Here is a 23,100-nt window from a genome sequence, read left to right as displayed (position 1 = left end):
GGACTATCCAAATTTTTGCTTTCTGAGTGACAAACAGCAAAGAATCTGACTCTATAAAATATTTGTTAATACTCTAAAGGCCTCTGCTCTAAAATTGGATGCTTTGTCAGACCTATGATCAGATTTAAATACACATTGAAAAGTCCCAATTTGTTAATATTTTTTTAAGGCACAAGGTTTATTGACCTGATATTTAAAACTTTTCCTTGAACACTTTCAAAAGGATTCTTTCAAAGAGGTAAGGGCTCTTTAGAAATGCTTCTATACGCATACATGTATATTAGGAGGAAAATAAACATATTATTAAGTCAATCAAGTAAATTACATGTACTGCTTGTTACATAGGTGATACACGGAGACAGAACTGTAATTATGCATTGACTTTTTAACTCAGGGATATAGTAAATTCCAGCATGCTAATGAAGTTTTTAAATACCTGGTCATAAATTCCCAGATTATAGCAGTGAGGAGCTTGAGTTATATGAAAAACATTGTTCATGAAAAGATATCTGACTGAGAGATGGCACTTTGGTTCTGCAGAAGATAAATACACTCCTACAATGACAAGCTGGGACCCTGGGTGAATGGTTACCCTTCAAACTGGAGCCCAAGGACTTCTTAAGATAGAAGGATGTGTGAGCCAGGGACCTCTTGGTGCCATATGGCAGAGGGCATCAGTGTACATAAGGATTATAGGGATCCCCCTTGGTCTGGTATCTACCTACTAGTTTGCCAAGAGTGTCATGTAAGGTATCTACTGAAAGTTTGTGTCACAATGGTCATCAGGATCACTGAAAAAATGTATGTATAGATAATATGTAAGGGGTTTACACACACACACACTTATGTTCTTTTGGCCTGTGAGTTGGAGTCAGTCACCAAAAGTTGACAAACAAGTTTATTTCAGGCAGAAAATGTTTATCTAGCAGTCTGTCTGAATGTAAATGGAGTATTGTATAGTTCACAATGAATGCACATTTACAGTCTGAGCTAAATGTTAATGATGGAATTATGAAATCTTCGGAAGGGGGAATTTACAGCAGGAAATAAATGACCAGGAAGGTCTTTTATAAGTGAAGATCATGGATTTTTGGACTGCAACTGTAGGTACAGAGACTAAGGCCTGGTCTACACTACGCGTTTAAACCGATTTTAGCAGCATTAAACCGATTTAACGCCGCACCTGTCCACACTACGAGGCCCTTTATATCGATATAAAGGGCTCTTTAAACCGGTTTCTGTACTCCTCCCCGACGAGAGGAGTAGCACTGAAATCGGTATTACCATATCGGATTAGGGTTAGTGTGACCGCAAATCGATGGTATTGGCCTCCGGCTGGTATCCCACAGTGCGTCATTGTGACCGCTCTGGACAGCAATCTGAACTCGGATGCACTGGCCAGGTAGACAGGAAAAACTCCGCGAACTTTTGAATTTCATTTCCTGCTTGCCCAGCGTGGAGAGCTCATCAGCACAGGTGACCACGCACAGCTCATCTGCACAGGTAACAATGCAGTCTCCTGAGAATCGAAAAAGAGCTCCAGCATGGACTGCACTGGAGGTACTGGATCTGATCGCTATATGGGGAGAGGATTCAGTGCTAACAGAACTGCGTTCCAAAAGATGAAATGAAAAAGTATTTGAAAAAATTTCCAAGGCTATGATGGAAAAAGGCCACAGCAGGGACTCAGTGCAGTGCAGAGTGAAAGTTAAGGAGCTCAGACAAGCCTACCAGAAAACCAAAGAAGCAAACGGAAGGTCCGGTGCAGGGCCAAAAACATGCCGCTTCTACGCTGAGCTGCATGCAATTTTAGGGGGCTGCGCCACAACTACCCCACCCCTGTCCGTGGATTCCGAAGTGGGGATTGTAATCTCAGCCATGGCTGAGGATTCTGCGGACGGGGAAGATGACGATGAAGAAGAGGAGGACGAGCTTGTAGAGAGCACACAGCACTCCGTTAGACCCAACAGCCAGGAGCTTTTTCTGACCCAGACGGAATTACCCTACCAGCCCTCCCAAGCCACTAGCCCAGATGGTGAAGTCATGGAAGCGACCACTGGTGAGTGTACCTTTTTAAATATAAAACATGGTTTAAAAGCAAGCGTTTATTAATGATTGATTTGCCCTGAGGACTTGGGATGCATTCGCGGCCAGTAAAGTTACTTTAAAAAGTTTGTTAACATGTCGGGATTGAGCGGAAATCCTCCAGGGACATCTCCATGATGCGCTCCTGGAGGTACTCCAAAAGCCTTTGCAGAAGGTTTCTGGGCAAGGCAGCCTTGTTCCGTCCACCATGGTAGGACACTTTACCACGCCATGCATGTAGCAAGTAATCGGGTATCATTGCATGACAAAGCATAGCTGTGTATGGTCCCAGTGATTGCTGGCATTCAAGAAACATCCGTTCTTTATCTTGCTGTGTTATCCTCAGCAGAGTGATATCGTTCAGGGTAACCTGGTTGAAAATCAGGAATTTAATTAAGGGGACAGAGATGCCCATTTTCCTACTGGGCTCGTGGCCTGCTGCTTAAAAACAATCCTTCCTTGCACATAGCCAAGCGGGGGGAGGGGAGGAGTGAAATAGCGATGAGCTTTTTCGCGTTTGGCCAGCAGGGATCTTCCCAGCTACCAGGCATGTGGTGGGGGGGGGGGAAGGGGGGTGATTAGCAGTGAGCTTGCATGATACCAGCCATGCGGTGGGGGGAGGGGTAAAGCACTGTATATATGAAGGCTGCAGAAGCCGAAAGACAGTGGCTTACCATGGTCGCATGCAAGCTGAAATCTGATGCCCGGACCTGCATCTGTGAGATCTGTAACACCAGGCACTCAATATGAAGATGCAAAATGCGACCTTGTAGTGAAATCACATGTGCTATGTAAGGTGAATAGTGCTGTTCACTGTGATAGAGTATAACCATTGTTCTGTAAAATGTATCTTTTTAAATACTTCTCTCCCTTTTTTCCCTCCCTCATGCAGGTGCAAATTTTTCAAGCCTCCCTACTCCATCCCAAAGGCTAGCTCAGATAAGGCGGAGGAAAAAGAAGACGCGAGATGAAATGTTCTCGGATATCATGGAAGTAACCCGCAAGGAAAGAGCTCATCTGAATGAGTGGAAGGAGGTAGTATCAAATTACAGGAAAGATGCCAGTGAACATGAGGACAGGAGGAATGCGCGAGATGAGAGGTGGCGGCAGGAAGATCAGAGGTGGCGGGATGCAACTCTGGGGCTGCTGCGTGATCAAACTGACATGCTCCAGCGTCTGGTGGAGCTTCAGGAACGGCAGCAGGATCACAGAGTGCCGCTGCAGCCCCTGTATAACCACCCTCACCCCTCACCATGTTCCACATCCTCCTCACCCAGATGTGTAAGAACGTGTGGGGGGAGGCTCCGTGCACCCGCCCACTCCACCCCCGTGGACAGCCCAACCAAAAGGCTGTCATTACTGTGAAATTTTTTTAGTGGTCTTTTCCCTCCCTCCTATCCTCCTCCCAAACCACACCCGGGCTACCTTCTCAGTTCTCTCCCTCTTTTTATAATGAATTAATAAAGAATACATGATTTTTAAATAATAGTGACTTTATTTCCTTAAGCAAGCTGTAATCGAAGGGGGAGGGTGGGTTGCTTACAGGGAATGAGTCAATCAAGGGGGGTGGGGGTTCATCAAGGGGAAACAAACACAGCAGTCACACCCTACCCTGGCCAATGATGAAGCTCGTTTTCAAAGCTTCTCTGATGCGCACCGCTTCCTGGTGTGCTCTTCTAATCGCCCTGGTGTCTGGCTGTGTGTAATCAGCAGCCAGGTGATTTGCCTCAGCCTCCCACCCCGCCATAAAGGTCTCCCCCTTACTCTCACAGAGATTGTGGCGAACACAGCAAGCAGCAATAACAAAGGGGACATTGGTTTGGCTGAGGTCTGAGCGAGTCAGTAATGTCCGCCAGCGCGCCTTTAAACGGCCAAAGGCACATTCTACCACCATTCTGCACTTGCTCAGCCTGTAGTTGAACAGCTCCTGACCACTGACCAGGCTGCCTGTGTATGGCTTCATGAGCCATGGCATCAAGGGGTAGGCTGGGTCCCCCAGGATAACAACAGGCATTTCTACATCCCCAACTGTTATTTTCTGGTCTGGGAAGTAATTCCCTTGCTGCAGCTGTTTAAACAGAGCAGTGCGTCTGAAGACGCGAGTGTCATGAACCCTTCCCGGCCATCCCACATGGATGTTGGTGAAACGTCCCTTGTGATCCACCAGTGCTTGCAGCACCATGGAAAAGTACCCCTTGCGATTTATGTACTGGGTGCCCTGGTGCTCCGGTGCCAAGATAGGGATATGGGTTCCATCTATCGCCCCCCCACAGTTAGGGAATCCCATTGCAGCAAAGCCATCCACTATGGCCTGCACGTTTCCCAGAGTCACAACCTTTCGTAGCAGCAGTTTAATGATTGCTTTGGCTACTTGCATCACAGCAGCCCCCACAGTAGATTTTCCAACTCCAAATTGATTCCCAACTGACCGGTAGCTGTCTGGCGTTGCAAGCTTCCAGAGGGCTATTGCCACTCGCTTCTCCACTGTGAGGGCTGCTCTCATCTTGATATTATGGCGTTTCAGCGCAGGGGAAAGCAAGTCACAAAATTCCATGAAAGTGCCCTTACGCATGCGAAAGTTTCGCAGCCACTGCGAATCGTCCCACACCTGCAAAACTATGTGGTCCCACCAGTCTGTGCTTGTTTCCCAGGCCCAAAATCGGCATTCAATGGCTAGAACCTGCCCCATTACCATCAGGATCTCCAAAGCGCAGGGGCCCGCGGTTTGAGAGAATTCTGTGTCCATGTCCTCATCACTCTCATCGCCGTGCTGCCGTAGCCGCCTCCTCCTTGCCTGGCTTTGCAGGTCCTGGTTCAGCATAGACTGCATGAGAATGCGCGAGGTGTTTAAAATGTCCACGATTGCGGTATTGAGCTGAGCAAGGTCCATGCTTGCTGTGCTATGGCGTCTGCACAGTTCACCCAGGAAAAAAGGCGCGAAACAGTTGTCTGCTGCTTTCACGGAGGGAGGGGTGAGGCTGTATCCAGAACCACCCGCGACAATGATTTTTGCCCCATCAGGCACTGGTACCTCAACCCAGAATTCCAAGGGGTGGGGGAGACTGCAGGAACTATGGGATAGCTACGGGATAGCTACCCACAGTGCAACGCTCCGGAAATCGACGATACCCTTGGACCATGGACGCACACCATCGAATTAATGTGCGTTGTGTGGCCGCATGCACTCGACTTTATACAATCTGTTTTACAAAACCGGTTTCTGTAAAATCGGAATAATCCTGTAGTGTAGACGTACCCTAACTCTACATTCTTCATCTAGGATGCAAGATAACAGAGGGTTTTCCTTCATGAAATAAGGATCACAAGTTTTTAAATCCTGGGAGAAGAAATTTGGGTGACGTAAAGATCACTAGACAGAAGAGTATCATGTTAGTTAAGTCTGGGCTCCATTATGTGTGTTATGATTCTGTTTTAGACGTAACCCTTTGTTTCCAATATTTCAGCTTGCTATCATTTGAAACTCTGTTCTTTGCTAAATAAACTTAAAAATGCTTTCTCTATAAACAAACTTAAGTACTGTGTGTTAAGCAGAACTGTATTCTGTGGTATAACTGGTAAGCTGTGGTGTTCTATTCCTTTGGGAATAGAGGATCTGGGAGTGTCCAGTGGATTGGGGCTGGATGCTACAGGCAGATGCTTGAAGGACTTGGGGATTGGTGTGTGCCTATCACTAACCTGAAGAGGAACAGCACAGCCTGCATAGGCAGAGAGAGTGTGCTCGTTCTGCCTGCGGCTAGTGGTGTCAGGAAGCTGCACCCTGATAAGCACAGATAAGGGGAGGTGGTAGTGAGGTGCCTCACAACCCTACCCCTGGGAAGCACCACAGTGGAGTAATCAGGCAGGATCTACATCCAGTTTGCTTGTGAGAGAGTCACCCTTAGAATGGTGAAAAATGAAGAAACAGGTTATGGATTGCTATTTTCTGTTTATTTCAGGTAAGGAAATAGAGTGCAGTATAAAATGAGTAGACAAGAAATCGACTCCAAACTAAATAAGCAATAGTTGGCGCAGCAGTGTGAAGCTCGTGAATTAGATGATGAAGGGAAAATCACTGTGGAACTGAGATTTTCACTCATGGAACAAGTTAAGTTATGCACAGGTATAGCCCTCAATGAAACAGCTATGAAGTTGGAGTTGGCCATCTAGGAGGTGGCAAAAGTAGAGAAGGAACCATCTCTGGGCAGCCAAAGATAAATGGGATGCAGTGGAAGCCACACACCAGAGAGCACTGGAGCTGGACGACAACATTTTTGAAGCCCAAGAAGCAGAGGTCAAAGAAAAGAAGGAGAGGCAAGAAAAAGAGATGGCAGGCAGCACGCCCTGAGCATACTGGACTTACAAAAGCAGATCCTTCAGCCCATGTGTAATCCTCACCAGGGATCACACAGCTGGGACAAACTGTGCGCTAGTTACAGGGAGACTGATTGCACTGAAGAATATTTAACCACCTTTGAAAGGATCTGCAGTGTACATAACAACTCTGATGATTGGAGAATGACCATCTTACTCTCCAAACTGAATGGTAAAACTTTGAAGGTGTTTAATTATATGGATGTAAATGAGACTATGAAGTATGACATTTTAAAATTGTTTGTCAGAAAGGTTTCAAATTACACCAGAGGCATACCACAAAGTTTATAAACCTTTAAAAGGTTGACAAGTTAAATCACAGGGAATATATTCATAAAATGGTGGATTATTTGGAAAAAAAAATTTCAAAAAAGTAAAGGGGCAGAAACTTATGACCAGTTAATAGATCTATTTGCTCAAGAACATTTCTCTGAGGTCTGCTATAAGCAGGAGAGAGCTGCAGGTGGGAGACATCTGTGGAAGCAGTTGCAGAAGCACCTGACTTGTACATAGAAGAGAGATCTTTTATAGCATTCACGTCCCAAAGGGAAGGGCAAAAAACCTGTAGTAAAAAAGTGTCTTTGGTTTCTTCCTGGAAAAAAGGAGGGAGGGAATGGGATTAAGCTCACATCACCCTTTATTTCATATTTAAGAGCAGGGCCTCACTGGCTAAGTTTCTGAACCATTTACTCTAGTTCTGTAGCTATTCTGCATAATTTTTCACCTCTGATTTCTTTACTGTGTATTATTAGAATACTGTGTCCAGTTTTTGTGTTCACACTTCACAAAAGATGTTGGTAAATTGCAAAGAGCAACAAGAATGATTAGAGGTCTGGAAAACATGCCTGACTGAGAAATTAAAGAGGCTCAAAGAGAAGATTAAACAAAGATTTGATTGTGCTCTAGAAGTGTCTCCACTGGGAAGTGATTTCCAATAATAGACCACTTTTTAAACTAAGAGAAGAAGGCATAACAAAATCAAATGTTTGGAAATTGAAGCTAAGTAAATTCAAACTAGAAATAGGCAAAAAGAAGTAAATGAGGGTAATTAACCATCGGATCCGTTTACCTAGGGACAGGGTGGATTCTTCATCACTTGCAATCTTTAAATCAATGTTCTATCTTAAACAGAAATTATGGTCTTGATGAAGAAATTATCGGGCTGTGTTCTTTGGCTTGGGTTATGGAGGAGTTCATATCAGATAATCATAATAATCCCTTCTGGTCCTAGAATCTATGATTTTCTCTTAATGATTTTCATGTCAAATTAACTTTGCTATATGTAGGATATTTTGATTAGAGATGTAGACTATTTGGGAAAGAAGCATATTTGGATGACTCAGAGAAGATAACTGATTCCAGATTTAAAGGAGCATGTAATAAAAGGAAAGGAATCATGGGACCCCTTCCTAAAAGTGCTGGCCATGTTCATTCTTGGAACAAGCACTATTTAATGACCTTCAAAGATCTAGCTTTATTCAGACTGCTTTGCTTCTTCAATGAGCTTTACAAACATAATCTCTTTTTAAATGATTATATGATATCTACAACATCAGACTTGAAAGAACATATGGTAAAATTTATGGGAAGTTTACTTTTTTAATTCAAAATTACAGTAGATGTTAATCTGACTTTATTATTCATAGAGCTAGTCAGGAATTATCTGTCTGAATGACCTTCTGATGGATAATGCAGTTTCTGCAAAATTGATATTTTCTTTGGAAAAATTTGATCTTTCCAAACATTTTTGATTTTCCATTGGGAAAATTTAAATGAAATATTTCATTGTAGGTCACTTCAACCTGAACTGGAATGTTTCAATTTCTTGAACTGACCCGACCCAGAACATTTAGTTTTGAATCAGGCCAATAAAACATTAAATTGCATTTCTATGAATCCATTATATAATGACAGGTTTCAGAGTCCCCCTTCTCTCCTGCAGGCCATGTTCCCTGGAGCACTACATCTCCCATAATGCACTGTGGATTTCCCTCTGATTGATATGTATGATGTAATATGGAGGTCAGATGATTCTCAGTACATAATAAATGTTGTAGTCTGGTCAGGGAGCCTATATGGGAAAAATGGAGGTATCAAGGCGCCTGAACATCAATTCCCATGAGGCAATGCGTCACTTCGGTAAAATGCAGTTTGAAATGAAACATTTCAATCAGTTCTATTTAATCAAAACTGTTTTGACCTTTCAGAACCAATTTTTTTTTAATTTCCATTCTTTGAAACATTTCAAAAATCAACTTTTCATCCTAATTTATGACAAAAAATAAATGTTCAAATGTAAGAATTTCCCATAGGATGGAAATTCTGAATTTTGCTCAGTTCTAGTTATTTCTTACTATGAAGTAGCTATGTTTACCTTGAGCAACTGTTAAAAAACACCTGCTTTGCTAAATCATCTATCTGTACCTTTGGTGTCTGTATTGTAAATCACAGTAGTAATAATAGAGATTCTTTTTAATGGAATTTTCTTTCTCACTAAAGTTTAGGGGCCAAAACTTGGAATTATTACAGACAAAACTCCAATTGTTGTTAATGAGTATCATTGCCCAAGTGAGGACTTTGTGATGTCTCCCTAAATGTTGACCTGAAGAAAAAGGGAAAATGACAGAAAGTACTTCAGTTGAACATATTCACATTTTGTACAGATACTTACTTCTACATTCCACATATGGGGGGACATGTTTCCACACACCATTTGTACACTGAAATGTAACACGACCAAGTTTTATGTACCCAGGTCGACAGTTGTAAGTTGCTAAAGTACCATGTGGATAGGATGCCTTGTCCCAGGTTTCTGTAAGTATTTCCTTAGTTCTTCTAGGAGGTGGAGTTTCACAATCTAGATATTAAGTAAATGAGAAATTTTTTATTAAAATAGATGGTAAATACCCAAAAATAATGTTAACAAAAGGAAGAATGAGATTTGAGAGCAAGCAAGTGCAGCTTCTTGATTGTAATTACCACACAGTGTTTAGAAAGATCATGGGCAACTGGAAGGTTTCAGAGTGATACCCTGTTAGACTGTGTCAGCATAAACAACAAGGAGTATTTGTGGCATCTTACAGACTAACAAATTTATTTGGGCATAAGCTTTCATGGGCTAAAACCCATTTCATCAGATGCATGGAGTGGAAAATACAGTAGGCAGGTATATATACACAGTACATGAAAAGATGGGAGTTGCATTACCAAGTGTGTGTGTGGGGAGTCAATGCTAATGAGACAATTCAATTAAAGTGGAAGTGGGCTATTCTCAACAGGAGGGGGAAAAAATCACTTTTGTAGTGGTAATGAGACCAATGTAATCATGGTGGCCCATTTCAAACAGTTGACAAGAAGGTGTAAGTAACAGTAGGGGGAAATTAGCATGGGGAAATTAGTTTTTGTAGTGACCCATCCACTCTCAGTCTTTATTCAGGCCTGATTTGATGGTGTCCAGTTTGAAAATTAATTCCACTTCTGCAGTTTCTCGTTGCAGTGTGTTTTTGAAGTTTTTTTTGTTGAAGAATTGCCACTTTATTCTGTTATTGACTGTCCAGGGAGATCGAAGTGTTCTCCGACTGGTTTTTGAATGTTATAATTCTTGACATCTGATTTGTGTCCATTTATTCTTTTGCATAGAGACTGTCCTATTTGGCCAATGTACAATGTACAAACTGGACACTGTGGAAGTAGAGAAAGAACTGACAGAGATTTGAAGGGGATTTCATATTCAAACAGTCCCCTTGTGTGAGCAAGAGTCAGGCTAGCTGTAACCCTAATTACACGAGATTTGTAGAAGCAAGGATTGTGTGAGGCAAGTGGGAAAGAACTGTATGAGAAGTTGTTGTGACCTTGTGTTAGATAAGTATAGAATGTAGACTATAGTCTAAATTGTTGAGGAAAATAAGATATGAGGAGGACAGATGTATAAAAAAATGCAGCTGTCGTCCATTATTGTATGTAACAGAAGATATAAATGCTTGCTGTAATTGTTTACCTGGAGAGAGACCTGTTCTGCTCTCTCCCTCCAGGCAATTGCTAGAGAAAATAAAGTATTTGACTTGCTGCACCCAAACTGAGAGTGAGAACTCTGTTTTTCTCCAACAGGTTTGAAAGCTCGAAGCCTCTGGTAATTGGCTGAGCCTTAATCAGTGGGCGGGGCATTCACTCAGGCCAGGGCTTTATAAAGCCGCGCACAAGCGACCAGGGAGCTTTGCGACCAGGAGCTGCTAACAGGGAGTTTCGCAAGGGAGTTGTGAAGGGAGTGGGAGCCCCTCGCCAGCCCTAACCCCTTCCTTGTGCCCCCCCCCTAAAACCTATAAACCGAACCACATTCCAAAACTATTTTCCGTAAACCACCCTTTCACTAACTAGGAGACAATGCAGGCAGAAGCCCAGCAGCAGAGTGGGGGCTATCCAGTTTATTGCGCTGAGTGTAGCATGTATGATTACCTGCCCTGTGGGCGGGTGGCGTATGTGTGCAGTCGGTGCAAGGAGCTCCTGGCCCTCAGAGACCATGTACGGACTTTGGAGGCCAGGGTGGCGGAACTGGAGGAGCTGAGAGAGGCAGAGAGGTATGTTGATGAGGCTTTCCGGGACACTGTAGAATTGTCCCACCTCCGCTTAGACAGCTCCTGTGCTGTTGAGGAGGAAGAAGGGCCCAGGGAAGTAGAGCAGTCAATGGGAGCAGAGGGAAACCTTCCCGTAGTTGGGACCCTCCTTCCAGATGGTGCTGGGGTTGCCTCTCGCACTGAGGTTGCCTCTCTGGGGGAGGGAACTCCAGTTTCTAGGAAAAGGCAGGTGTTAGTAATGGGAGATTCGATTATTAGAAATGTAGATAGCTGGGTCTGTGATGACCAGGAGAACCGTATGGTGACTTGCCTGCCTGGTGCGAAGGTTGCGGATCTCTCGAGGCATCTAGATAGACTTATGTGTAGTGCTGGGGAGGAGCCGGTGGTCGTGGTACATGTAGGTACCCAATGACATAGGGAAGGGTAGGAGAGATGTCCTGGAAGCCAAATTTAGGCTGCTAGGGAAGAGACTGAAATCCAGGACCTCTATGGTGGCATTTTCAGAAATGCTCCCAGTTCCACGCGCAGGGCCAGGTAGGCAGGCAGAGCTTCAGAGTCTCAATGCGTGGATGAGACGATGGTGTAGAGAGGAGGGGTTCACGTTCATTAGGAACTGGGGAAACTTCTGGGATGGGAGGAGCCTATACAGGAGAGATGGGCTCCACCTAAACCAAGGTGGAACCAGACTGCTGGCACTAAACATTAAAAAGGTTGTAGAGCAGTTTTTAAACTAGGAGATGGGGGAAAGCTGACCGCTGCAGAGGAGCGTGTGGATCGGACACAGACTTCTCTTAGGGGAGAGTCTGATGATAGAGAATCTCCAGGTTATAGTCAGGAGCAGAGGAATGAGAAATATAATGTAAGGGCCGGATCAGATGATAAACAGTCACATAAAAAAGTATCTGGCACATCAGAAAAAGGCAGGCTAATAAACAGGGACAAGTTTTTAAAGTGCTTGTACACAAATGCCAGAAGTCTAAATAATAAGATGGGTGAACTAGAGTGCCTTGTGATAAAGGAGGATATAGATATAATAGGCATCACAGAAACCTGGTGGACTGAGAGCAATCAATGGGACACAATCATTCCGGGGTACAAAATATATCGGAAGGACAGAACAGGCCGTGCAGGGGGAGGAGTGGCACTATATGTTAAAGAAAGTGTAGATTCAAATGAAGTAAAAATCTTAAGCGAATCCACAGGTTCCATAGAGTCTCTATGGATAGAAATTTCATGCTCTAGTAAAAATATAACAGTAGGGATCTATTATCGACCACCTGACCAGGACAGTAATAGTGATGATGAAATGCTAAGGGAAATTAGAGAGGCTATCAAAATTAAGAACCCAATAATAGTGGGGGATTTCAATTATCCCCATATTGACTGGGAACATTTCACTTGAGGACGAAATGCAGAGATAAAATTTCTCGATACTTTAAATGACTGCTTCATGGAGCAGATGGTACGGGAACCCACAAGGGGAGAGGCGACTCTAGATTTAATCCTGAGCGGAGCGCAGGAGCTGGTCCAAGAGGTAACTATAGCAGGACCGCTTGGAAATAGTGACCATAATACAATAGCATTCCCCCTGTGGTGGGAAGAACATCTCAACTGCCCAACGCTGTGGCCTTTAATTTCAAAAGGGGGAACTATACAAAAATGAGGGGGTTAGTTAGACAAAAGTTAAAAGGTACAGTGACTAAAGTGAAATCCCTGCAAGTTGCGTGGGCCCTTTTTAAAGACACCATAATAGAGGCCCAAATTCAATGTATACCCCAAATTAAGAAAAACAGTAAAAGAACTAAAAAAGAGCCACCGTGGCTTAACAACCATGTAAAAGAAGCAGTGAGAGATAAAAAGACTTCCTTTAAAAAGTGGAAGTCAAATCCTAGTGAGGCAAATAGAAAGGAGCACAAACACTGCCAACTTAAGTGCAAGAGTGTAATAAGAAAAGCCAAAGAGGAGTTTGAAGAACGGCTAGCCAAAAACTCCAAAGGTAATAACAAAATGTTTTTTAAGTACATCAGAAGCAGGAAGCCTGCTAAACAACCAGTGAGGCCCCTTGACAATGAAAATACAAAAGGAGCGCTTAAAGATGATAAAGTCATTGCAGAGAAACTAAATGGATTCTTTGCTTCAGTCTTCACGGCTGAGGATGTTAGGGAGATTCCCAAACCTGAGCTGGCTTTTGTAGGTGACAAATCTGAGGAACTGTCACAGATTGAAGTATCACTAGAGGAGGTTTTGGAATTAATTGATAAACTCAACATTAACAAGTCACCGGGACCAGATGGCATTCACCCAAGAGTTCTGAAAGAACTCAAATGTGAAGTTGCGGAACTATTAACTAAGGTTTGTAACCTGTCCTTTAAATCGGCTTCGGTACCCAATGACTGGAAGTTAGCTAATGTAACGCCAATATTTAAAAAGGGCTCTAGGGGTGATCCCGGCAATTACAGACTGGTAAGTCTAACGTGTGTACCGGGCAAATTAGTCGAAACAATAGTAAAGAATAAAATTGTCAGACACATAGAAAAACATAAACTGTTGAGCAATAGTCAACATGGTTTCTGTAAAGGGAAATCGTGTCTTACTAATCTATTAGAGTTCTTTGAAGGGGTCAACAAACATGTGGACAAGGGGGATCCAGTGGACATAGTGTACTTAGATTTCCAGAAAGCCTTTGACAAGGTCCCTCACCAAAGGCTCTTACGTAAATTAAGCTGTCATGGGATAAAAGGAAAGGTCCTTTCATGGATTGAGAACTGGTTAAAGGACAGGGAACAAAGGGTAGGAATTAATGGTAAATTCTCAGAATGGAGAGGGGTAACTAGTGGTGTTCCCCAAGGGTCAGTCCTCGGACCAATCCTATTCAATTTATTCATAAATGATCTGGAGAAAGGGGTAAACAGTGAGGTGGCAAAGTTTGCAGATGATACTAAACTACTCAAGATAGTTAAGACCAAAGCAGATTGTGAAGAATTTCAAAAAGATCTCACAAAACTAAGTGACTGGGCAACAAAATGGCAAATGAAATTTAATGTGGATAAATGTAAAGTAATGCACATGGGAAAAAATAACCCCAACTGTACATACAACATGATGGGGGCTAATTTAGCTACAACGAGTCAGGAAAAAGATCTTGGAGTTATCGTGGATAGTTCTCTGAAGATGTCCACGCAGTGTGCAGAGGCGGTCAAAAAAGCAAACAGGATGTTAGGAATCATTAAAAAGGGGATAGAGAATAAGACTGAGAATATATTATTGCCCTTATATAAATCCATGGTACGCCCACATCTCGAATACTGTGTACAGATGTGGTCTCCTCACCTCAAAAAAGATATTCTAGCACTAGAAAAGGTTCAGAAAAGGGCAACTAAAATGATTAGGGGTTTAGAGAGGGTCCCATATGAGGAAAGATTAAAGAGGCTAGGACTCTTCAGTTTGGAAAAGAGAAGACTAAGGGGGGACATGATAGAGGTATATAAAATCATGAGTGATGTTGAGAAAGTGGATAAGGAAAAGTTATTTACTTATTCCCATAATACAAGAACTAGGGGTCACCAAATGAAATTAATAGGCAGCAGGTTTAAAACAAATAAAAGGAAGTTCTTCTTCACGCAGCGCACAGTCAACTTGTGGAACTCCTTACCTGAGGAGGTTGTGAAGGCTAGGACTATAACAATGTTTAAAAGGGGACTGGATAAATTCATGGTGGCTAAGTCCATAAATGGCTATTAGCCAGGATGGGTAAGAATGGTGTCCCTAGCCTCTGTTCGTCAGAGGATGGAGATGGATGGCAGGAGAGAGATCACTTGATCATTGCCTGTTAGGTTCACTCCCTCAGGGGCACCTGGCATTGGCCACTGTCGGTAGACAGATACTGGGCTAGATGGACCTTTGGTCTGACCCGGTACGGCCTTTCTTATGTTCTTATGTTCTTATAACACCATCAGACTAACCTGATTTTTAATAGAATGGAAAAAAACTTGGTACATATCCCATAGCAAACCAAAATTGTCAATCAAATGTGAAACAATAAATATCTAGACACTGGGGATAATTAACACCTTCCAGCATAACTATAACAGCAGCACCACTTTTTTTTTAGCACACAATTGCGGATTCGCAGATAAAAAGACCTGAACACAGAGTCTGAAAACTCAGCTATAGCTAAAAAGACTTTTTATAATGATTTAAATCACCAAAAAGAAACAAAAACTTCTGTAGAAAAAACAAAACGCAAGCAAAATGTTCAGTCATAAGGGATTTACTCCCAGTGAGATTCACTGAGTTCAGGAAGGTTTGTGCAAGGTCCTTTGCACCACTCAAGTGGTGAGGCCACATGCAGATTGGAGGCAGCAATAGAAGGTACACCTTGAATATAGGCGGCAGGTTTGTATAATTTTTGGTGGTGCCGAAAATGGGGTCCCCCCCCACTCCAGCCCTGTAAGCCGATATAAAATGAAGCTACAACGCATCGGCACCACCAGATTACAAGGGTCAATTAAAAGTGGAAAATCAGAAGCAGCACTTGCCTGCTTCAATATACGGTATTATATTTTGTTGCACCTGTTGTGACAAAGTGGGAATGTTCTTAATGTTTTCTCTGAATAATGTGTGGGTGCCTCAGTTTCCCCTGCAAGGTGCCAACTGAAGGTGTTGGGGACAAAGAGATCAGGTGGCCTCCTTGTCCAGAAGAGACACAAAGGCCAGAGGAGGGAGTGTCAGTTTGGAGCTGGCTGGGGAAATGGGGAGAGGCCCAGAACTTGGGTCTAGGCTCCCCACTCTCCAAGATGGACCTGACTGAAGGGTCCTGTTTTCTGTACCTACAAGCTCTGTTTTAGACAGTGATCCTGTCATCTAATAAACCTTCTGTTTTACCCGCTGGCTGAGAGTCACGTCTGACTGCAGAGTTGGGGTGCAGGGACCTCTGGTTGCCCCAGGACCTGCCTGGGTACACTCGCTGCAGAAAGCGCACAGTGTGGAAGGGCATGTTGAATGCTCCGAGGTCAGACCCAGGAAGGTGTAAGCTTCTTGCCCTGGAGACAGTATGCTCAGAGAAAGGAGGCTCCCCCAGAGCACTGACTGGCTTTGTATGGAGTAGTTCCAAAGCATTCCAGCATCCCCTTTCACACCATGTGCTTCCCGGAAGTCCACACAGGCACTGACACTCCCTCCTCTGGCCTTTGTCTCTTTTCCAAGCATTAGGAGGCCACCTGATCTCTTTGTTCTCCAACACCTTCAGTTGGCAGCTTGCAGAAGTGCAGCCCAGGCCATCAGTTGCCTGGAGACAGGGTTTCGGCCATTCTCTGTGCAGATGGCATCACACTGGCATTCTAGGGCTCTACAACAATCACACACCCTTATCCCACCATCTAAATCATTGAGACATGCATAGGGGAAACTGAGGCACCCACACAGTATTCAGAGAAAACATTAAGAACATTCCCACTTTGTAACACCTGTATACTTTAAAGGGTGTAAAATAATCAAGTATTGTGCTAAACACAATGATACTCCAAACTGACCACCAAATTTAAGTTGCACATTTTTCCCCTCAAGTGAGGCCTCTGGGGTGGGTTTGGGGATGAGGGGTTCACAGTGCAGGAGGGTGCGCAGGGTTGGGGTGCTGGGGGCGCAGGCTCTGGGGTGGGGCAGGGCTTAGGATAAGGAACTTGGGATGCAGACAGGCTGCCCCAGGGCTAGGGCCAGAGAGGACTCCTCCCCCTTACTGGCAGCAGCAAGCTCCAGGGGAGGGACCCCTCCTCTACCCCCCTCCCCCCGGCAGCACACTCACTCTGCACCACGGTCACTGCAGATGCTCCTAGGGACTCTCTTAGGTCCAGAAAGCCCACTCGCCTCCCCTATGGTGGGTACCAGGGGGGTTGCCATCACGTGTGGCCTCCCCTGCTGCTGCCCCTCACCATAGCCTCACTGGGGATGGGGGACGGAACTGCCTCTTGCCCAGCATGGGGCAGGAGTGGGGACTACAGGGTTGTGGCTGGGGTGGTGGGATAGGGTGTCACAAAATTCACCCAAGCACCAGCTGCTCAGGTCTAGGAAGCTCCCCTCCTCCCCCATCTCCCCTGTGGTAGGTGGGTGGGTGCTGTGGGGCGGGGGACTGCCAGCACATATGACTTCCTTCCTCCTCTGCTGCAGCCTGCTGCCCATCACCCTTGTCTCACTGGGGATGGGGCTGCCCCTTGCCCAGCATTGGGCAGGAGTGAGGGCTGTGGGGGGAGGGGGTGGATCACAGGGTCAAACCTCATCGAAGCCCCAGCAGCTGCTCAGGTGAGTGAGGTCCACCCCAGATGTCCATCTCCTGGACGAAGTCCCCTTGGCGTCTCCTCCATGTGGGTGCTGGGGGCGGGGAAGAGAGCTCCCAAGCACGTGTGTGCCTTCCCCCCCCACTCCTCTCTCCCTCTTCCCCTCCCCCGGTGCTCCAAGAGGCTGCCCGCCGCTGATCTCTATAGCCTTAGGCAGAAGCAGCACAAGCAGGGGAGAGAGGCACAGGCTGTTTTCTTTCAGGCAGGGAAGCACTGAAGTGGGGGAGGGGCAGGGCCCGCTCCAGGCTGGGCCAGGGGAGAAACCCCCCAGCTCCAAATATTGGTGAAGCACAGCCCTCAGCCTTGAATATTTCTGGTGCTCGAGCACCTTGAGCCCGTATAACCTGCCACCCCCGATCCTTGATTGCCATATAAAGGGGTCTCCATGCTGCCCCTCTGTTGGAAGTTGTCCTGGTGCTGACTAGAAGGGAGACACACAACGAACAATTAAGCAAGTGGGCAGGGATAATATGTCATTGCTAGGCTGGGGTGGGAGGAGGAAGCTGCACTATGGGTTCTTGCCCAGGCAACAGATGGGAGTGATACATTTCAGTTCCCCACTACCCCTGAACTTCTGCAGCATAAATTCCAATTACTGTCTTTATGTAGGAAATGAATTTCATTTTATTAGCACCAAAACATTTTTTACCTCTCAGTATTTATAATTCACTAATATGGATGCCTATAGCTGAGAGTTACTCAGAAAGTTATGCAGAACTAGGAAAACTATTTATTACAGAACAAGTCTGTAAAACTAAAGCAGACAACTGTGTAAAATTATTACTCTAAGCCCACTAGAGGGTGCCCACATGCTATCAAAAACCAGATGCTGGGACTTTCACAGAGTAACTTGCAAGACCCATTAAAACTCATTTGCTTTTTTAATCCACTAACTTTTTGCTTCCCTCCTTTTTTAAAATAATATGTTGGGTTGATATTCTGATAATCACCAGCAATTATTACATACCAACAGCTAAGTGAAATGCATTCCTCATCTTCGCTTTCTCTCAAAAAGGTATCTTTTCTTTCTTCCCATTTCTTCCCTTTGCATACAGTTCTGCTCATTTGAATGGATAAATGATAATAGTTCTATAACTAAATAGCAACATTTTGGCTGCAGGAGTGTTTGTGCAGCAGTAACATTAAAATATAAAAACCATTTGGCCTTCAGTTTTTTTCATACATCGGCAATGCATCTTTATGACACATTTGTGCACCAAGTATTCACCTTGAAGTTCAAATAGGTGGTGAGAAGGATAGAATGTGGACTTCAGTGTTTCCATTTTTAAGTATATAAATTCCATTAAGTAGTGACATTTTCCCTTCATGTCTATGAGAAAAAACTTATTTCCTGTTCATGCTTACATCAAAGGGAAAATAGACTTGTGTCTGCTTCATTTTTCTTTAATAAATGACACATTTGACAATATTGTTTTTGTTGACAAATTAAAATAAATACCTTATTATGACCATTTCAGTGGTTGCACATGTTTCTAGATTTGGTTTTCTTTATATCATTTAATTCAGAATGTGGATTTTATGTAAGATTTCGGTGCAATTTATTTTCCCCTAGCCTTAATGAAGTAGGACATTTTAGGATTTCCTAGAAAAAACTTGGTTTGAAAAGAGACCAGGAATTTCTCAGATTCTACAGAAATTGTATATTTCAGAAAAGTTCATGGCACTTTGAGTTCTCAGAATGGGAAAGGCATAGTCAAAAACTCTATGTTTATGGAGATTATTTTTTTCATTAAAGATAGCACTAACTTTTCTAATCTTCCCTGCCTATATCATCTGCTTTTGTAGTCTCTTTCATTAGCAACTTCAAAAACATTTAAGCAGCATTGGAGCTAAATAGAATACCAATGCGCGACTGATCATATCACACACAGGACACTATCATATTCAAATCCCACTTCAAGCATGTTTATAAAGAAAAAGCTACATATAATGTTTTTATTACAATATAAACCCCAAATTGATCTTGTTCACAATTCCATTTGCTCTCTATATACATGCTGTTGGTATGCTTCATGGTTGGCCCCATTAATCATGATGCCAGTTCATCAGCACAGTAACTATCTATTCAAGTAATTTTCTCTCTATAGTCTCCATAAGAGCTACTGTAAAAGCTTACATTGCACATAGCCCTACTAATAACGGCAACTATTTGAATCATTCTCACAATATTTTACATAATTAAGAAAATCTAACTAACAGGCTATGAAACATTAATTTTCTCAAACTTGACTAACATTTATATTCAAGATTTTCTTCTCAAATCTAACCTTCTTTACAGGTTGTCACAAACTGCACCTTCTTGGGCACACATCTTGTTTAAAAATCATGTCTCTGGGTCACTGGTACAGCCCTGTTACCCCTCAAAGCTTCCTCTCAGGAAACTTACTGGTGAATATCGGATGATCCTGTCTGCTTTTCTTAACTCTATTTTGAGGACTCTTCAGATTTTTTTCAAAAGATCTCAGTTGACTATGACTCCAACTTCTGGGTTTGGTAAACACCTAAATGTTTATTTAGCCAGAGTAAATATAACATAAACATAACAATAGTTTTCAGTAACCCTTCTACTTCTTACTCCCAGACCAGAGGGAAAACCTATAAAGTCCAGCACTTCTTCCCTTCCTGAGCACAGTCTATTTCTCCAACCTCTGTGTGTAATCATGATCCCATCCTCCGGAGGAGCCAACCGACAATTTTCAAATTCATCCCCCTTTCCCAAGTTTCAAATGAGCAGTCTGGGTAACGCTTCCATCCAGTAGTCTATTCCATCCAATAGATTTCAGAATTAAGTTCTAGAGGCTGATACTCCACTCACAAACTGGTGCTATTCCACTGATTTAAATTGAATTACTCCTGGTTTACACTAACAGAAGCTGGGGGGAATCTAAACTCTAATGTCTATACTTATTGACAGGAACCGTGGCCACTTTGAAGTTAATGGGAGTTTTGCCATTGATTTCACTGGGGATAGGATTTCACTCATCTCAATTATCTATTTATTGCTCAAGCAAGAACTTTACTAACCATGATTTTAAAATATATTTAAAAGAAAATAGAAAATAAATCCTGGGATGCATAGGCCATTAGCTGTTTTTTTAAAGGCATAGTCTTTGCTCTGCTAATTGTGTCAATTGTATGGATGGGTGACACTTTTGTTTTAAATTCACTTTAGTAAAGGGCTCTGAGACAAGTTATTCTATTGTTTACATTGTTGTAGATCTGGAATCATTTCACTGTAGAAAACGGATTTACCCCAGATTTGCAACAGTCAGGGCTGGCTCCAGGGGTTTTGCTGCCCCAAGCAGCCAAAAATAAATAAATAAAATAAAAAAAAAAGCCGCTATCGCGATCTGTGGCAATTCAGCCGGAGGTCCTTCACTCCGAGCATAAGCGAGGGACCCCGCTGCAGAATTGCCGCCGAATAGCTGGACGTGCCACCCCTCTCAGAAGTGGCCGCCCCAAGCACCTGCTTGCTAAGCTGATGCCTGGAGCCGGCTATGGTAACAGTGAAACTTAATGGTAACATCTGTCCTTGCTGAATCAAATGTTGCCTCATTTACACACCCTTGCAATCCCACTTATCTGAGGAATGTTACATGGGTGTGAAATGGAGGCCAAACTTGACCTACTTGTTTTTTCAAACTTGAAGATATTTTTACACTACTTTGAAACAACTGAGACCTTAGTAAAAGGTTTGTAAAGTAGTATATTAGTTATACATTTTAATAAATAATTATTTGGTTTAAATTATAATAGCAATAGTAACACTGATATTGCCTACTGACTTTCCAGTTTAAAACTCAATCTCACTGAAATATTCTGAAAGAGAAAAGGCTATCTGAAAAATATTAGGTTCCAATCCTGCAATATTTACTCAGCCGCAAGATCCCACATAAATTTACTGAGATTTCTTAGGTGACTAAAAGATCAGGATTGTATGTAATTTGTAATTATGTAACTAATGTGTGTAATTAAAAATTAAAAGTGATCATAGAAGTGAGACATGGATCAATGAGACCCTTCTAATGGAAATGCAGGTACAGTTCCTCAATTGAAGGCATATTGTATATTAAACTATTATACACCCTAGGTAGACAGTATAGACACATTCTTATATTACAGAGGAAAGAATTTGAAAATTAAACAAAAATGCAGTTTGTTAGCCTTAGGGCATAAGAAACTCATCTGTGTTACAATAAATGGCAAGAGGGCTACCAAAGAAATAGAGGGAGCACACAGCTGGAAATAAAAAAAAATGAAAGAAAGTTTTCATACAAAAACATTTCCCCTTTAATGGACAAGAAGTTTATTTCTCTGCCATCTAGCCATACAACCAGGATTTTTAAAAACGTATTTTGAAAGCATCTATTCCAGTCAATACTGTAAATGGTATTCTTTCAGTTTAACTTACTAATGACTTACAGTAATGAAATACAAAATCCCTTAACCAAAAGAAAATTTTATAACTTTTTCAATATTGTATGTAATATTTACCTTATTAATTCTAAAGGAGATATTTATTTATTCACAATTATTAGATGTTAGCTTTAAACAATTATAACACAAATTAATATATTAAGCTGACAAACACGTTGGACTTCTTGGCTCTAGTTTCTAAGCACAGTAATCAGTGAAAAAGCTGAACTTCAGTTTAATAGCATTGGGCACTACAGCAAAAATGTAGCCAAATACACAGTTGAGATCACATTTACTATAAGATACTGCATACTGACTACTGCAAGACAGTTTTAATTAGTTTTGACTCCAAGACTGCTGAAAAAAAATGATAATCAAAGTTTTATCTATTTATAAAATATTTTGGAGACCACTTGTTCCAGACTGTCCCCAAAGTATCAGTGAGGATCATGCCTTTCTTTTCAATAAACTTACCTTTTTCTGCAGTACATGTCCACAGTAGGAGCAAAACAGAATAGCCCAGCAATATCATCTCAGTGACTCAGAAGCAGACCATCACATTTACAATGATAGGTAGTACTTTCTGTTGCTCTCGGCTATGTACACGCTGTCTTCTAACACTAACTGCTCCTGGAGGTGACCTTGCAAAGATTTTATTCTCTGACTTCAGCAATCACTTCCCCTAATCTTCTTGCAACACACAATAGTCTCTTTCTTTCTACACACATATATTATGCAATCTTTGCAGAAAAAAAGAGAGCCTTGTTAATATTGGTTGGCTCTGTCCTTTCAGCGTTCTGTTTGCTTTTACCACACACTTCATATCTGAGAGGCACCACAATCCCTCCTAATTAACACAAAATCAAATACAAGTTGCTTCAATGAATCTAAAAAGTTTATTTTGAAAGGATATTTTCTCTGTGTTTTATATGCTTAATTAATTAAATGTTAAAATGTATATGTTGTAATAGCAACCAAAGGCCTGATCCTGACGCACCAAAGTCAGAGACAAAATTCATTAACTACAACAGAAATAGGATCAGGCACCTAATCTTTCTTCACACTCTTAACCCTTCCCTAGCAGACCAACAGTCACAGTGTAGTCCCTCACAGTCACACTGCGGTTATTCTAAACTACTAAGAAATACAGCATTTGGCCCTTGCAGAAACAGCTATATGGAGGGAAAAAAAGATTGAACAAAAAGGGATAGTGAGTAAGATCCAGCTCAGTACTTTTGTGGAAAGTTGAGAATTCTCATGCATTGTGCTACTATTCCACATCCAGTGACAAAAGGCAGAGTAATGTA

The 23,100-nt window shown here is 42.6% G+C and overlaps 1 protein-coding gene across 1 annotated transcript in view; it reads right to left on the bottom strand.

Moving 5' to 3' along the window:
- The window catches only part of LOC123376531 (complement factor H-like), a 33,395-nt gene extending 10,961 nt beyond the window's left edge, over nt 1-22,434 (bottom strand). Inside the window, exons 1-2 of the mRNA XM_045028590.1 lie at nt 22,268-22,434; nt 9,128-9,313 (exon numbers count right to left, since the gene is read on the bottom strand). Of these exons, the coding sequence (XP_044884525.1) occupies nt 9,128-9,313; nt 22,268-22,325 (244 nt within the window). The 5' untranslated portion in view covers nt 22,326-22,434. The remainder of the gene's footprint in view (nt 1-9,127; nt 9,314-22,267) is intronic.
- Nucleotides 22,435-23,100: the final 666 nt, after the last annotated feature.

The sequence above is a fragment of the Mauremys mutica genome, chromosome 8 (assembly GCF_020497125.1).
Source record: "Mauremys mutica isolate MM-2020 ecotype Southern chromosome 8, ASM2049712v1, whole genome shotgun sequence".
NCBI lineage: Eukaryota > Metazoa > Chordata > Testudines > Geoemydidae > Mauremys > Mauremys mutica.
The sequence above is the reverse complement of the archived record's forward strand: the minus strand, read 5'-3'. Positions and strand labels throughout refer to the sequence as shown.